Genomic DNA, 18,389 nt, shown 5'->3' on the forward strand with positions numbered 1-18,389 from the left:
CAGTTGTTCCCTTTAGGGGTTGTCTCCACACTGCTCAGCCTAAGCTGTCCCTGATGTACTCATTCCTAATCTTGTTCATCTTCATTTCTTCCAATGAAAATCTTAATCTTCAGCTTGCCCTCCTGTCTTTTCATTAGTGCCCCTGTCTCCAAACCATACATCATAGCACGTCTCACTACCATGATCAGAACCTACAGCTATCAGGACCCCCTCCTCTAGAGCCAGCGCCTAATTTAGATCCAAGAGACAGACACTCTTTCTGCTTTTAAGATTAGGCTGAAAGGAAGTTTCTTTCTGTTAAAAGGGAGTTTTTCCTTCCCACTCTTGCTAAGTGTTTCCTCATAGGGTGTTTTGTGATTGTTGGGGTTTCCTTCTGATATTGTAGGGATTTTACCGTACAACATCAAACACCTTGAGGTGACTGTTGTTGTCGTCTCTTTGACAAAACAACTAAAAACCCACCTTTTTAAACCTGTGTTTAACTTTTATTTTTATGTTCTGGCATTTCTTTTGTGAAGCACTTTGTGATTGTGACTTGCAAGGTGCTATACAATTTGAAATTTTACTTATTTACTCTTATTGCAGTATCACTTGAGAGCCCAGAGATCACAGGTATTCAGGATGGATGTTCAGGCTTCTCGTCTGTGTTTCTTGCACACAGAGGCTTCTCCAGACTCTTATTGAATCTTATTATGTAATGTAGATTAAAATATTCAGTCTTTGTAATATTACACTGAGGAACATTATTCTGAAATTGTTCCAAAAGTTGTAGGCACAGTTTTTTGCAGATTGAGGAAACTCTGCCACCTTTACTTTTGAGTAAAGATGTAATTAAAAAAATTTAACCTGTTGCCTAATCAGCTGCAAAATGTTTCTCAATCTTTTTCTTTTATTAACACTTACTTTTCCAGCCTCTTTGTTGCCCCATCCCAACTTTTTTGAGATCTGCTCATACCATCGGATTAAAAATGAGCTAATAGTCTATTATTATTATTAAAGTCTATTTTTAGGGGAGTTTAAAACTATATAAAACAAACAAAATAAATATTAAGAGTATTGCCATATACTGGTATTGTACTTTTGTACAAATATGATTACAGACTGCCTTTTCTCTCATATCATTATTGTGATATATTCTTTATAGTTTTTTTTTGGCCAGGATAATCTTGTAATGATATTTGATAATATAACAGCCGTAGTATATGCCACTGATTGGAAAGTCTATTTGAATAAGGCAAAAAAGAGAAAAGAAATATTTTTGCTTTATTGCTGGTTTAATATTATATTTAACATATATAAAACTTTTCATTATTAAATACACTCAAGTTTAAAAAACATGAATGACAGTTATTGATGCTACTCAAAATAATGATATTGAAAAACACAATGCCTTGTACCAGCCAAAGGAAAATATTAACACCGTTTTCAGCTCCATACAAACAGAAGGAAAGACACATTTAAGTGCTTACTGGATCAGAAATGCATGACTTGGTTTCGGCATACATACATACAAAAAACTCAGCAACAGTACAAAGCTGTGACTGTTAATTCTGGTGATAAACATTAGCTCTATTGTGATATGATATGGCCAACAGTGATCCCCCTCATTTCCCACACCATTCCCCACCCCACTCCACCCACACCCCGAACTTCTATGTGTATGAGTGATGTGTTGTCAGAAGAAAGCGAGGGAGGAAAAGGCTAGGGATGATTAAGACCTGGATGTAGAGGACTACCCCCAGAAGGAGAGAGCCAGCAAAGCTGGTTTAGTAAGCACCCCCATTTCCCACACCCTGCTGCTGGGCGAGGAAGACTGGACCCGGGACCAATGTCGACCGCAACCCAGGGCAACACTCATCTTCCACACTGCACACATTAGTCAAACTGGACCTCTCAAAGCCCCATCACCAGCACCTTGCGAAATCTCTTTCTGAAGGCAATATTAAACTGGCGAAACATCTCATGCAAGCACTGGCTTTTGTAAAGGTGTATGTCTGGGAGAATTACTTTCACAGAATTACACTTCTAAAGTTGTTTGCATTAGTGGTTCTCCTCTGTTTTGGTTACATCTTTTTTTTGTTATTAGTCTTTTAATATATTTTCACAACTACCTGTTATGAAAGCCCACATAGCCTTTCGTAACAGGAGCCAACCACTACCAAAAACTGCACTTCTTCTAAGTATACCCTCATAACCAGTGGTCGGGTTAAATACCTGTGGCTCTCTACCATTTCTTTAAAAATGTCTTTACAAACCTAAATAAATGCAGCTGTCTTAAGCTCTTAAGGTCACTTAAGGCTCCATAGGGGAGTCAGACACCGTGGACTGCCATGATAAAATCTGACTACAACAAAAATGAACATTTTTACTGATAAGGACAAAATCAAGTGTGAGCTCTATGGTAGGAAACTTTATTACAGCTGAGCTATTTAAACTGTGGTACCATCACAGCCTCCAGCTCTGCCAGCCAAATCTAGTGACAGGCTTAAGTCATGCCACTGTTCTGGAATATACACAATCAGCTGGGTGAGGAGGCTTGCAGAGAGCTGCTGAGGGAAAAGTCTCCAAACACACTAGCATAGGATCCTTTGAGGAACTGGACATAGTTTTGCAGGCTTCGATTAGTGCTGTCTGACTGCTCCAGGCGATCCTTCAAATCCTGCAGCTGGCTCTGGTACCGCCACTCCATCTAAGCATCAGAAATACATACTTTACAGACCGGCAGATATTTCTACACAGACAATTTTAGTCAGTAATTCCCAGAAGCCTTTACCTGCTCTTTGCTCCGTCTCAATTGGTTAATTTCTGCAGTGGTCCTGCTGAGTTGGTTTTCTAGGTTCAGTATTTTGGACTGGGTGGATCGTTGTTTGTTGACAACACGTTCTTTGGTCTCTGACATCTGATAAACAGATAAACAGATCACACTGGATTTCATTAAAATACACCTATTCTGCTTATCTTTTATACACCATTTCAATGTTATATGCTCTTATAAACAAATTCAAATAAAAATATAGTCAGTGTATGTACATATGAAAAAATGGGTGTATCGTATTTGACCACAGTTAAATTCAGTCATCAATAAAGCATATTTAATACAAGCTAAAAAGGAAACATTTAATAGTCAGAGATGCCAAGATATCTAAGGTGGTGACTGACTCAGAACACTAACTCAGAGCCCAATTCAAAGAAATGAAACCCGTGATTATAATACTGCTGAGGGAGTGGGCATTTAGAGCTAAAACATTGCATTTACAGATACACATACACAGTCCATTGTGTAGATGGAGTGGTTTAAAGGAACAACATATTTGAAGTAGTATCATTAAGTTTCTAGTGTATTTTTCACACACTTTGCTTTCTAATGTTAATTAAATTCCAGGTGTTTCCTCTGAAGCTTGCTGGCTGTATGGTCTGTATGTGCTTTGTATCATCGTGTCTTTTTATTGTGAATTGCTGTCACACTTGGGGTTAATCATATTTTGTGTAAAGTTCTTTATAAGTAAATCACTATGAAAAAGGATCAGACTTGTTGGCGAGCATCATCCAGAGCCTCCTCCAGTCGATGGCTCAATAATGAGCATTCTCTTGTTTTTTCTTTTAGACGGAGCTCATTGCTGTGGACGGTCTCTTCCCGTTTTGCAATGACTGCTAGCAGGTCGCTATTCTGACTGCCGGCCTCCTTTAACTTCCTAGAAGATGGCAAACAAAAAGACAATGACAACAAGGTGCAGTTAGAGTATTTTCAATGAACATATATTTGAAATTGCTTAATTAGGCTTTGGGAGCGTATTTAATATTAAATCGATATGATTCAAATATGATTCAGTGGAATTCTGTCAGGACAAGCAAGGCAGGACAAGCAAGGCAAGCACTGTCAAATTTAAAAATAGACAAATTAAATTGAATTTTCACTTGTTCCATTGGCAGATTTTTTCACTTATTCCAAGCAAAAATATCTTGTATTAAGTGAAAAAATCTGCCAATGGAATAAGTGAAAAATCTCTAGTTTCAAGATGCACTGTCTAAAAACAAGTTCCTATGTCTTACTGAAGTGTTACCCTGTAGCTGACTGTGTCTTATTTTAAGTGTGATGAGATTATTTTGACTAGAAATAAAAAATATATACTTAGTGAGATTTCGAGTTTTTGCAGTGTATTGCCAGTCCCAGTCAGCAGTTCTCCTGCCCAACCAAACACAGCCTGAGCCAGCCAGCTTCCCATTCCTGAGTCAGCGGACAGCTTGCCAGAACTTTTTTGAGGCCTACCGAAAGACCCTAAACTCCTATCACACCCCAGTTTTTTCTACCAGAACTGCAGAAATTGCACCGGATACCCCCTCTGATACTCCTCTGCTGCTTCAGGAGACCCCCTGGCCAATCAAGCCTGGGAACTCTCCTTCTTCAGCCAGATGGGACATCATGATTCAATAGCTAAACAAACACCAGTGGATTTATGTTTGCTCAATTCTCACCGCACAAAATACAAATTCAGAATCCTGATATAAAATGCGCTGCTCCTATTTGACAGGGTCACTAAGGTTTACCTCAGCATTTACCCAGCTTACAGGACATTTCTCTGCCTAAAAGCATTTCAGAGACTTGCTGACAACATGATTTTGTGGAGCAGCAAGTGTCTTCTGTCCACTCCTCTTTATGCTATGAAACAATGGCGTGCCGTCAATGGAGGACATGCTTCTTCACTTATGGCCAAACATAGCTCTATATGCTCTCTTCCCAGCCTCATATCATTAGTATTAAGAGGATTAGGAATGGCTGCTTCTGACTTTGTTAACTCCATCACTGTGTTCTATTTTGACCAATTGCAATACAACAAATGTCCCAGTAAGCCGGTTATGTTACCTGGGGTTTGGGTTATTGTTTTTTTTAAACTGAAAAATCTGAATTTCATGAAACCTGCTTTCTAGAACAGGATCAGATATAGGGTTTTATTAGGAAATGACAAGGTGTAAAGACAAGAACAAGAAACAGCTGTTGGACGACATGGTGGTTGAGAAATAATTATATATCTAGACAGCATTAAAGTGAAACAGCATAAGAGAAGACGGACCTTTCCAAACTTTCTACTCGCTGCTGAAGCTGTCTGTTCTCCTCCAGCAGCACCTTTTTCTTCTGTCTAAGAAGCTCCATCTGGCTGCCTTGGGTCTCCACCTAACACAATAGAAGACCTTTGAATAATGTATTTAGAAAACATTTTCACCGAATATAAACTGAAGGACATATTAACTGAAGATGCACAGAGATAAAAAGTAGTCTCAGAATGGAATGGATGTGGCTCAAGAGACAAGGGGGAAAGTTGGTAGTTTGATCCCTGGCTCCTGTTAAAGTTGAAATGCTCTTGAGAGAGATGCTAAAACCCAAATTACCCACAGTTGGGTATGGTATAATTGTTATTTGTGCCCTTTTCTACAAGTTTATTAGTCTGTTAGCTATAATTATATTAAAAAGCTATTTTTCCAAACTTTGTAAAGCACCATTTGTATCCACACTTCCCAACAAGTATTCCTTTCTGCCCATCTATCATTTATTATCTGTCATTCCCATTTGTTCTTGCTCTTGTACCACTACCATCCAATATTTTTATTTGAATTTTTCATTAACATCATTTCAATATTGTTAATATTTTTAATGCTATCTTTGGCTATAAAGCATAAGACTGTTGTGACCTTCATGCGGAGATCAGTCAGTGCTGTGCTGAGCTCCAAGCTGTGTTTCTCCTGGCTGCACTCCCTATCCTGAGCTTCCTGCAGCTGTAGCTGGGAGCGCTGTAGGGCTTCAGGAAGAGGTTCCAACTCTGCCAGCCGTCCCAGAAGCTCCCTGCGCACTTCATCGATCTCCTTCTCCAGCTCCCCCTGCACCGTCTGAGCCTTCTGCTCTGCTTGAGCCAGCCGAGCACAGTACTCATCCGCCTCAGCCTGGGTTTTCTCCAACTTTGTAGATATGGTTTAACAGGACAACAAGGACAATAACGGTGTCATTTCTGTACAATGACAATGTAAAACTGTTGTATCCCCGTGAGAGTGTGAAATAATGACCTGCATCTTATAGCTGTCTAGGAGGCCCTCATACTGTCTGATGGAAACTTTGACCTGTTGAAGCTCTAACTGAGACACGGACAGCTTCTCCTCCACTGCAGACGCTGTAGCCTGAGAGAAACAGAACTTTTATTAAATAAAAATGACAGTTCATACTCCTAATGCAATATAAGTCAACCTAAAGCTATTAGAATCAGTAATGGAAAGATTACATCCAAGCTGCAAAAGCATAACAGATGTGTCGAAATTCTGATTAGGGCATGGTTTGATTAACATTTAGCAAATCTGTTATCATTAATAAGTGACTTATAGTTATCTGTGGACTATTGGCTGTTTCACCTTGAGGGATTGGTTCTCCAGTTTGGCAGCAGTACTCTCTGCAGTGATTTCACGGAGACGATCCAGCAGCGCTTCTTTCTCTGCTCTGCCTTTATCCTTAGTAGTATGAAGCTGCTCAGTCAGCTCTGCTATACGGCTGTCATACCACATATGATAACAAGTTAACAAGGATTAGTTTTCCATTCATATAAACAAAACCCATCTGAAAAAGTAAAAGTCCAAAGTCAAAATTCTATTAATGAAGCTTGGTAACTGATTTCATCACAACAGGATCTTTGTGATTTTCATGTTACATTTTCTGGAAGCTTGCCCTTATCTGAATTAAGGGTCTAAAGACTTATATATGGTTCAATAATGTTTAAAAGGTTCACTGAGCACACTGATTTGTGATATTGGACTAAATAAAAACTCAAGTAAAAATAAATTCAATTCAATTTTATTTATATAGTTGTGATGTCTGCTGCTGCAGATGGCGTGGAGTGACGAGAGTGCAGACCCAAATGCAGACAATGGAGATGTGATGAAGTGAACAGAAAGTGAGCAGTTTATTTCTGGCTGCACAAGACTACAAACAAAAGCAAAGAAGGACTAAGATGGAACTAACAGAAGCTATACTGGGAAAAGCTAAAATACTAAGTACATGAAGCCTAAGACCTGAAACCTGAAACTTGGAACACAAGGGTAGAAAAGCAGATGGACCAACAAGAGACAGGCAGAGGACTAAATGCACAATGATAACAAGGAAATGGCAAACAGGAGGGAAACACAGCTGGGACTAGTCAGAGACAACGTGACAGGGAGAAAGCAACCCTGAACTAGGGCTGCCACGATTAGTCGACTAGTCACGATTACGTCGACTATCAAAATCGTCGACGACTGATTTAATAGTCGACGCGTCGTTTGAAGCTTTGTAAGACAACAAAAGACGCAGGAATAAGTAGTAGGATTTAAGAGTGTAATAACGGACTGAAACAGAAGATGGCAGCACTGCATGTACAAGGATGCCAGCTGCCGTTAAACCCCGAAGAAGAAGAAGTAGCTCTGTCCCAGAATTCATAGCGCAGCCCAGCTCAGTTTCCAACAATGGCGGCAGCTAGTTAGTTTTAATATTACTCTTATTATTCTTTCTGGGTCACAAAATAAACGTTTAATATATTTTCAGGCGAGAATGTAACTGTGTAAACCTCAAGTATCTGCTCAGTTTATCAAGACACCACATATTTTCAAAAGCGCTCCGACGTTTTTGGACACGTCTGTTACCCACTAGCTCGATAGCTAGCCGGGGGCAAGGCTCACTAGAGCCCGTGAGAACACCGGACTCCCGGCAAATCGTTTTCAAACCCACCGCCGTCTTTCGCTACTCAGGTTAAACATATATAAGTCACTTAGATAACTTAAAAATATTATTGTTTGGCTTTTTTTTAGTATTTTATTTGTTCCTGAGTAAATCGGTTTGGCTGAGATTAAAGTTATAGTTTTTACACAGCTGAATAAACGTCAAGCAGACAACTGATTATCAGAAGTGTGAGATGCTCGAGAATTTACTCCGGTGTCCTGTTATATTTTAGATAGCAAGGAGCAGACGGCTGAGTTTATTAAACTCCACGGAAACAATCTGCAAATTTCATTAAAATTTAATAAACTATCATCTTGTCTTTATTTTTAGTTAGCACATACCTTAAACACTTAAAGCTGTAAGCTAATGATAGTTATATAAGAGCAGATGCATGCTGGTGCAATAAGCTGTACGTTTTACGTCCAATGGATGCATGACCTGATTAATCGACTAATCGCAAAAATAATCGGTGACTAGTCGACTATCAAAATAATCGTTTGTGGCAGCCCTACCCTGAACACACTAAACACAAGACGCGGGACTATCAAAATAAAACAGGAAACATGAGAAACAAGCTGAGACACGGACCGCTGGGACTGCTGAAGAACAGACATGAGTATATAACTGACTCGTTGTGACACATGAAATACAGGGCAGGCACAGAAACAAAAGCCTAAGGACTAGAAACAACAAATATAACCAGAAACTAACTAAGTGAAAGTATATTCAAAAACCAGGAAACACAAAAACACAGGGTGCCCAGACCCAGGACCATGACAATATTGCCAAATCACAACAACAGTTCCCTCAAGGCGCTTTATACAAATGACTTGCAAATCTCATAAACTCATTTTATTTTATTCACAACACAATATAGAATATGTAAAATATGAAAACATATCAAGTATTTAAACTGGAAGAAAAACACTGGTACATTTTGAATTTGATGGGAGCAACACATCTCACAAAAGTTGGGACAGGGCCATGTTCCCCCCCGGGTAGTGTCCCGTTTTCTTTTAACACGTGTCCGTAAATGTCTGGTAACTGAGAAGATCAGCTGCTGGAATTTTGGGAGGAATGTTGTCCCATTCTTATCTGATAGAGGATTTTAGCTACTCAACAGCCATATGTCTTCTTTTTCATATTTCTTATTTCATAATGTGCCAAATGTTTTCAGTTATTGAAAGATCTGGGTCAGCCTGCAGGCAAGCCAATTCAACCCCCAGATTCTTCCACTACAAAGGCATGCTGTAGGAACAGATTAAATGTGCAGTTTAGCATTGTCTTGCTGAAATATGCAAGAGCTTCCCTGAAAAATACGTCACAGCATATTTTGCTGTAAACCTTTCAGCATCGATGGCGCTTTTCCAGATGTGCAACCTGCCAATTTCTCTTTTTCCCCCTCCTGTAAAACAGCCTGTTTCAGTTTAAACATTGTTTTAAATAAATTCCATGCTCAAAAAAATCCAACAAGAAGAAATGGGAGTGCCCATTTCTTCTTGTTGGAAAAGAAGAAATGGCAGTGCCCATTTCTTCTTGTTGCATTCTGAAGCTCTACTGGGAACCTGGTTACGTTCCAACTATGCAAAATATGCCATTTTGCCATTTTTCAAGTGGTCTTATACTTTTGATTGGGAGTTTATAAGCTTTCAAACTGAGCTAATTTCTCCCTCTCCTCTTTAGCCTGGAGGACATGACATTCATGTTTTCCAAAAAGATGATCACGTTTCAATTTGTCTGACCACAGTACAGTTGCTCCACAATTTGCAGATGCAGATTTTTTTGCAGATTGTTGTAGCTACATAGCTATTCTGACATCACCCGTCGGTTCGTAAATGTCCATTCTGAAGTCTCAAGATCAACCTTTCCACCATCTTCAGTGACGATGGGCACCTCTGACTGTGAAACCACTTGCTAGTACGCTCACAAGTCGTTAGCCAATGAGAAAGCAGATAACACCACAGCTCATCCTGCTTTATGTAACATGGTATGATAATGTTTACAAAACAGATTTCATCTTTTATTCAGTATGACCCAAAATGCATGACTAGGTCAAAGAACACAGTAGCAAAGTGTTTGCAGAGGGGAACACAGAAAGCCTATAGACTTCTATAGGACTGGAAGTGTTTTTGCAACCTCAGCTAGTGCCACCAGATGGCATGGATGGATATAATGCACTTCCATATCGGCTTCATTTTTTTTGACCAGCAATCTATGTCAATCTTTTTTTACCATCTATGTTACGCTGAGAAATTCTGCATTTAAGATGCTGCTTTTATAATCATGTTACTAACCTGTTGCCAATGAACCTAATTAGCTGCAAAATGTTCCTCCAGACATTTTTTTCAGTACTACTTACTTTTCCAGATTATTACTGCTCCATTCCAACTTTTTTGACATGTGCTGATATGTTCTATTGTCAATATAATATGGGTGTATTAGATTACACAGTTTTCACTTTGAGGCGACTGTGGTTCTGTTTTGGCGCTATATACATAAAAGTTGAAATTTACATTTCACACACACGTTTTACTTAGGATCACATTTTTTTTTTGTATTTTAACAAAACACCCAAACAAATGAGTCTCAGCAAGAGTGCTTCCCTCACTGTCTTTGTGTGAGTTTTGCCAAAGAGATCAATGGACATATTGTGTCAACGACATTTTCCCCATATCTGCATGTCTCTCACATCCCCCTCTCAAATATACTGCTATATCCAACTCAAACAATTCCCTGTTTATTTCTTTCCCAGAATGATACTGAAAGCATGCTCGGTATATGGCTACAGTCTATAACCTATGCTAATGCCATTACTGGTATAAGGCATTTTGCACTACACAATTACCTATGTGACATTTGAAGACCTTGCAAACCTCAAAATAAAAATGCATTCATGGTGATTTTCCCAAAATATCAACAGACTTTTATTGTCCTGCATGCCATTCAGCTGCCCAAAACTCATTTGTGAAAAATAAAAGGAGTTTAGGATCTTGGGTTTGTTATCCCCCCTTTGTGAACAGAGAAAAGGAAAATGCAGTTACCTGTTCAATAGCGACAATTCAATATCCAGTTTACTCTTGTCTTTTGCTTCTCGTGCATGTTGACTCTGCCATGTCTCAGCTGCTGACAGCACCTCTGCTATCTGCTTCTCCTGCAATTGGAATACATTTTTGTCACTGTTCACTAATACTGGTTGATTCAGTTATAGTCATAGTTGGGCACTGGTTTGTTTTTAGACCTCTCCTGGTATGAGGCGCTTATGTTGATATGCTGTGTTTGATTGTACATTATGTTCTCAAACATCTCCATTTGTTGAGTTCTAGAATCATGTCCAAAGACATTTTGGAAATGTACATAAATATATAGTAGAACTGTAAAAACCTGTAATCTGTGAAGCCACTGTTGTGTTTGTGACCAGCTCTGTCCATGAACATGCTGCAGCTGTTTTTTAAGTTGAAAAACACAAGCACTGTGCTGGATTGCTGGTGATGTATGAATGGCTCGACCTTTTTAAGGAGCAAAACAAGTCCTGTTTTTCCTTGGTTTTATGACTTTACATCATATGGCATCAAGCTGTATGCCAGAAAATTTGCAAGGCTTTAACTCTTTGATGCACCTCACCAGAAAGGATCAAGAGCAAAGCCACACATGTCACACAGACTGTTTAAGTGTGGCTGAATGATGCCAAGGACAGAGAAGGTGATCCAAACTGAAGATGTAGAATTACCAGGAAGCAAAATAGCAGACTAATGGGATAGCTATAACTTCCTGGGGTTATCCAGTAAGTTATAGCTATCCTGTATGTCTGCTACTTGCTCTCCAAGCCAATAGGACCATGATAATGATGCAAAGAGGACAGCCCTGCCAAATATTTCCAGAGGGTAAGATAGTACTGACAAGCCAGCCCAGTTGTAGTAATAAGGTCCCAGACATTAATATGTACAGTACCTACTACTGGTCATCATATAAGCAGCCAGAATAATATTGCTTTTTCTACTGAATTAAAGTACAGACTCTCTGTATGTGTGTCAGAGCTGCATGAAATAAGACTTTTGTTCATAACCCACCTGCACACTTACTCAGAGCTGATTGAACTATTTCTGATCTGCTGTTCTGGAACTTAAAACTCCACATTACCAGTTCATCTACTCAAATTTTAGGCTCCTACTCTGTGGTGTTTATTATATTTGTTTGCTGCAGTATGAACCAGAAGGTTGGACTATGAAGCAAGTTTGACAGGCTTTCTTTAAGTTAGCTGGCTTGGCAACTCTTCAGTCAGTGATAAAGACGATGAAGAAGGCTTCAGGATCTGGGCAGGCTCAAATAAAAGAAGGCATCAAATGCTTCTTTTGACTCTACTTCTGTGAAAAATTAACTGTATCGCTGGTTGAATTAATTGTGATTTATCACATTTTTTTGGAAATCTGGGTTCAATTTCACTAGCCACATTTGTGCCTGATTACAGCCAGACTCGCTGAATCCAGAAATCACTTAAATAGAATCTGCGTGACAAAGAGAAGCAGGCTAAAAGATCTCAAAAAGCTACACATCATGGTACAATCTAAAGAAGCAACCTAATGATTAAGATGAACAGTATGGGCTCAAGCTCACACTCTTAAGCACCTGAGATCCTTCTGCAACCAACCTCTGAAAATAATGGAGATAAAGTGGCATCAGTATTATACTGAATCTAAAAAAAACATCTCCTTAAATTAGTTTTCAAATATATAAAGAGTCTAGTGTCACTGCATCTTCTTAAAGACAAAACAGCAAAGGTCACTAGGAGGATGGTGAATGGCAACTGTAAAATAACACGTCATAGATGCACATCTAGACAGTCAGTATTGTTCATAAGGCCCGTCTTCTCTGCGACACACTGAAACCAAACTAACTGCAGATCCTGAAGTCAAACTAGGAAGAAAGACTGGAATTTTGCATAGATATAAAATCTCCGTTCAGCACATTAGCTTCATAATATGTTAAATTGCATTATCCCTATCATATAAAAGTATCATCATTTGGACATAACAATAATTTTTACCCAGATCAAATGGGAAATCATTTATATTCTCTGTGACTTATATGACAAAATCAAACTGAACAGAATATAACTGACAGAAATGACATAATATAAAAAACAGCAGAACAAATTTAATATCCATGACATTAAAGGTTTTAATAGACTGGTATGTCTGCGCTGTGGAAGGACGTACCATGTCCAGCAGCTGGATGCTGAGATGGCCTGCAGTGTCCTCGCTGCGCTCAGCTCGCTGCTTTTGGGCCCGTGCGGCTCGTTTTAGAGCCTCTCGGTCTGCGCCTGCCTGCTGCTTTAGTGTCACCAGCTGATCTGTCAGATGTTTTATCTCTACCTTCTGCCGATTGGCTGCTTTTTCCAGGTTCTGAACCAATGGCAGATGATAACAGATGTATAGATACAGATATACTGAAAAAAACATGTCTGACTACAATACAAACAACTGGACAGATATAGATTGCAATAAATATAGATTGCTTGTCCAGGGTGCATGTTCACTGACTGTCATTTCTTTCCATCCATCCATCCATCATTATTATACACAGCACCAAAAACAGCAACAGATGGCAGAAGATACCACACAAACCTTTATCTGCACAGTGAGGCGACTGTTCTCAGCGTCTTTGCTCCGGAGCTGTCCTTGTAAATGAGCTCGTGTTGACTCCAGGCTTTTTGAAAAAACAGCTGTGCTCCTGGCATTGTCCTGCATTTCCAAAGCCAGCAGAAGATACTTGTTTTGTGCTTTGACATTTGTTAGTTCTAAGAATATATGATATGAGTAATGCTGCAGTGAAAAATGCCGTATAGAAAATTTCAGCTCTGCAGTTTGACACAGTTTCAGATGAAGAGAGTTCTAAATAAGACAGCCACCTTTTCATTATCTAAGAGCTTGGCAAGTCGATTAACCTCTCGGTCTTTCTCTTGAAGTTTAACAACAAGATGCTGTAAAAGGAAAGAAAACATTATTTCTGACACAAAAAAGGAAACAACACAAAATGAATGTATTTTGTGAGGTTACTTAAACAAAAGGAATTTGTAGTTTCTATTAAACTCACGGCATTTTCAGCTTCTGTGTCTGCCAGTTTCTTGAGTAATTCGTCCTTCCTTGACAGTTGGAGTGACTCCATCTGCTTTAAACCATCCACACATATAAAACTTCGCCAGTTTCTTTAACAAGCATTTACTGCATCTACAAAAGTGTTAAGAGACCAACCAAGGCTAAATATTGTGACAGAATATAATCAACTTACTAAGTAAGGATTCATTTATTTGAAAATTACAACAGATCTGCACCATACTGGCAAATCTAGCTTCCTACCAAAACTACGACTGTGACATGCCCCCTTCTCTCACTCTCACTGTTTCTCTGCACTGAGGTTTCCTTGTGTTGTTTTCTTGTGAAAGAATACTGTCCCAGAAACAGTTCAATATTTACTCATCTAAAGGCAGCATGAGTTCCTGTGTATTTTGTGCTATTGTAAATTGGCAGTTGCATTAGACTGAGGTTACGGTTCATTCATTGGACCCTGCTTACATGAAATGGATCATCAACACAGTCCTGCAACCATTTACACTGGAGCTTAGGGCGCAATATTGTCTCTTTAGATTTCTCCAAATGATCTGTGCTGCAAATCAAAAAATCAATCAATCAATCAAAAAGAGCATGGTATGCTAAAACGCAGTGCACAGAATGTACAGACATTTACAAGCATAAACTGCCACTGAGCCTACTATGGTACACCTTAGCAGGTTTGAAAGTAGATTGTATTACATTCTTTGAGCTGAGAATCTCTTTGGACTTATATGCCAGAGAAGAATAATCAGTGAAAATCTGAGCGATAAATTCAAACTAGTACCCCCCTTGTGACACGAAACTCTGACTTTAGCGTGTTACTCTCACTTTGTAGCACAGCTCTCTGCATCTTGCACAGTACCTGAGATTCATGCTGCTCTCTGAGAAGCTTCCGCAATGTTCGGTTTGTGACCTCAAATGTCTCCAGTTTCTGCAGCAGCAGCTCGTTCTGACAGGCCAAGGCTGAAGACTCAGAGCCAAATGGCTTCTTCGGCAGCAAAGACACAGACAGAGATAGAAACACTGCATCACGAAACACTGAGAAAGCCTCCTGTTTCTTTCTAAAGTTCCCATGTTCCCCTAGTCTCACAGGACACATTGAAAGAGCAGACCCTGAGGTAATACTCACATTGCTACCAGGAGCGCACAGATTGAAAATGGACTCTCGCAGGGCGGAGGCTTGCTTTGCAGCTGCTGCTCCATTCACCTCAGCCTCCATCAGCATCCTGAGTAAAGCATCTTTGTCCTGATGCCCACTGTCACTGTGTAGGAACAAACAGACCTTAAATCACAAACATACTACTACTCGAACATGAGTTTCATAAATGTCATACTCTGAAATGACTGTCCCACCTTTATGTCACATACGCTAACAGGTAGTGTAGTTGAAATGCAGTTGAATCAAGCTATTTTCTTTCAGTTGCCTATAGTATAATTAACCACCCAGATCTCTAAGCCCTTTGAAAATGAGGGCAAAGAGAGGCTGTTTGTCACGTGAAGGATTGGGAATGAGTTTGGAATCACATTTGCCTGTTACAGTCATTCTCCTCCAGCATCTTCTCCATGGAAAGCCGTAACCTGGTGTTTTCCTTCTCCGTCTCCTCCAGCTCTTTGGTCACCTCAGCCAGCTCCTCTTCCTGCTCAGCGATCACTCGCTGGGACACGCTCAGCTGCTTCGACTGACGCTCTAGCAGCCGTTCCTTCTTTTGCATTTCTACCTGCACATATACCGGATAGGTATAAGTGAAAAAGGACACGTGGACCAACGCTTTAAGCACAGAAATCGACAAGAAAACCTTGCTGCTCTTTGTGATCATCAGATGTGGCAGTTTAAAATGAGGGCAAGTCTTTCTATGGGGTAAATGAACAGGTTATCTCCCTGCTATACCTATTACATGTGAGTGGCAAGACTGGAGAATTTTGACTAAATGAATACATTTCTATATTTAGATTTTACCATGTGTTTCTGTGTAAATGAACTGATTCTTAAATGGCGCTTTTCTACTCTCCCAAAGCACGCAAAGCACTTTATACAACTTTTTTCTAGTGCTTTCTATCTACCTCTACCAGGCTTTAGTATTACCTGTTGTCTCGTGACAGGGTGGTACACTCCAAGCTGAGTTTGTGAAGTTAAAATAGCAGTTAAAATGAAATAAATATGACTGGATTAAAAGCACTTGAGCTTGCAAATTGTTATGTATTTTAGGTTTAACATATTCAAAAATGTTCAAAATTTCCAGGAGTATTTAAAACAGTTTCCATGGAATAAACCCATTTATTGTCTGGGTGCCTTAAATGGTTATGTAACAATAAATATGTAACAAGACCCGCCTTGAAAATCCCAAGTAAGAAAAATAGAAATCTGTCTAATTAATAGTAAGGTTAGGGTTGTAGGTTGGACAGTTGCTTAATTCAAACTGACCTCATTTTTCAGCGAGCTGACTTCAGTCAATAAGTTGTCAATCTTCCTCGTGTACTGGCTGATTTGTCCATGTAGGCCTTCTTCCTCCTCTGATGCAAGGTCAGCTAACTGAAGTGCAGACTGCGAGCTTTCAGGTTCTGGTTTCGGTGGTGTGATCTCAAGGTTGTGCGTCGGCCCCTTGGTGCAAAATATACCGTGACACTACATCTTTGATTGCGTGAGTGTTTTTAAAAAAATCTCAGAGTGGACTGGAAACTGAGAGAAGGTATTACCTCCCACTTATATGTAGCATCACGTATGGAGGTCTTTCCTGGCGTGATCCCCAGACCTCGAGTTTTGACTTTAGCCGTGGGACGAAGGTCTGCTTTGTTGACTGCAGTCTTCCCCTTTAAAATACAGTGTGCTTATATTAATTGCACTTATTAGAATGGGCATGTACTATGGGCATGAGTGAGCAAACGGCTTATGATCAAGAGATTAGATTAGGAGAAACATTCACAATAAAACATGAACAACATCACAAGACAGACAGTCCACATACAAATATCTAACCTGAGGTGACCTGCCAGGACTCCTCTGGCTTTCCAGGTGCACGTGTACTGGCACGGTGTCATTGATGTGCACATGAATTGGAGGTGAATTTGAGCGTGTTCTCATGATTTTCCTCTGTGGTACATGAGCTTAAGTAAGAATAAGCTTAATAGAACAGCATGTAGCTCAATTAAAAAAAAACAATATCTTAATAATTTGCAAATAAATACAACAGGATATGTGAGTTTGATTGCACAAAATACATAATTTTCTGTTAAGGTAATTCAAAAACAGCTAGAAAAATTACTGGGTATTCTTTTACAAAAAGAATGTTATGGATATCATCCAAAACAGATTCTGGATCCTGTCCACTCTGGTTACTCCCAATGAAAATCATCAATCTTCAACTGCCACCTCCAGCTCAACCCACTCCTCTGCACTCATTTCTCTTGTGCACTGCTTTTGATTTTTCTAAACTTTTCTACCTTTATTAACGCTGCTCCTTGCATGTTCACCTTTCCACCTCATCTACTGTCTGGATTCTAGTGACGTTCATTCCTCTTCTCTCCAGAACATGCCTCCACTTCTCCAGTCTATTCCACCTATTGTTGAAGCTGAGGAGGGGCTCATCAGCTTTACCCCTCTGTAGTTACTAGTGCTCTGTCTCCCAGACATCTCTATACCTGCACAGGTATGTCATCTGGACGGACTCTTCATCATCTTCACAGCTCCCCTCACTTTCAGATTCACTAACTTTCCTCATCGGTCCTCCTCTCTCTCGTTTTCTTCATTCATCAGCTCCTCAAAGAACTTCTTCAATTTTCTCAACACACTTTCTTCTTAGCACATTTCTGTCCTTAATCAGTCTCCCCTGTTCCACATCCTTTCCAGCTTAATCACACTGGCTGGTCCTTTTCTCCTTCCTTAGGAGGAGAAAGGTGCTGTCCTATGTACACAGTGCTTGGACAGCTTGAATCCAAATACAGTGCTCCTGGCCTTGCTTCCATCTGTTCTCCTGCACACGCAATACTCTAAGTATCGCTCTAAGACTCTACCTTCTTCCTGCTCTCCATCATATCAGCCAACTCTTTTGCCTTGTACCAGACATAGTTCCTATATTTCGAAATAGTTCCTCTGCAAACACCTCTGCACTCCTGCCTTTCCTCACATCAAACTTGCCTTCCCTCTTTCCTCCTAGGCACAGTTTCCACCTTAACTCTTTGGTCTATCAACACCGGACATGGTCGTCATTCACTCGGTCACCGACAAATCCGATCCTCATTCTTGTGTTTGATGTCTGATTAGGAAAAGACTTCTGGCTGACGCCCCATTTATTAATGTATAACCAAAGAGTACACTTCATATCGACATTGTTTTAAACAGTTGGCGAAGTTGTCATGAGGTCACTAAGAAGTATTCCTTCCCGTGACATTAGCTTCAAACCTTCACGACAGCATTTTTAGGATGTGTATAGTAAACGAACAAGTCAGGAATCTTACCATAGGAGAGACCGTAAAAATACACCCCCCAAAATAGAAATATAATTCATTGGCAAAGCACCATTTAATGCTTCGAGAGCACAATAAGGAGTTGGATTGGA

General features: G+C 39.8%; 1 protein-coding gene across 9 annotated transcripts; it reads right to left on the reverse strand.

The window, feature by feature from the left end:
• Positions 1 to 1,244: 1,244 nt before the first annotated feature.
• Positions 1,245 to 18,389, reverse strand: odf2a (outer dense fiber of sperm tails 2a). Of its 9 annotated transcripts, none has more exons than XM_063477874.1 (20): positions 18,289 to 18,389; positions 16,811 to 16,924; positions 16,531 to 16,644; positions 16,259 to 16,435; positions 15,920 to 15,952; positions 15,367 to 15,554; positions 14,966 to 15,098; positions 14,699 to 14,824; positions 13,820 to 13,894; positions 13,635 to 13,706; positions 13,351 to 13,467; positions 12,943 to 13,128; positions 10,771 to 10,880; positions 6,394 to 6,529; positions 6,055 to 6,165; positions 5,686 to 5,949; positions 5,070 to 5,170; positions 3,530 to 3,692; positions 2,774 to 2,899; positions 1,245 to 2,689 (listed from the first exon to the last, which is right to left on the reverse strand). In XM_063477874.1, exons 1-20 carry the CDS (start codon positions 18,289 to 18,291, stop codon positions 2,519 to 2,521), a joined length of 2,520 nt encoding a protein of 839 aa, XP_063333944.1. In that variant the 5' UTR covers positions 18,292 to 18,389; the 3' UTR covers positions 1,245 to 2,518. The 9 variants fall into 9 exon arrangements, with proteins under 9 accessions (XP_063333944.1, XP_063333943.1, XP_063333942.1 ...); XM_063477873.1 differs by having other exon boundaries at positions 14,699 to 14,821; positions 15,361 to 15,554; XM_063477872.1 differs by having other exon boundaries at positions 13,820 to 13,891; positions 15,361 to 15,554.

Source organism: Pelmatolapia mariae, linkage group LG7, assembly GCF_036321145.2.
Source record: "Pelmatolapia mariae isolate MD_Pm_ZW linkage group LG7, Pm_UMD_F_2, whole genome shotgun sequence".
Taxonomy (NCBI): Eukaryota; Metazoa; Chordata; class Actinopteri; order Cichliformes; family Cichlidae; genus Pelmatolapia; species Pelmatolapia mariae.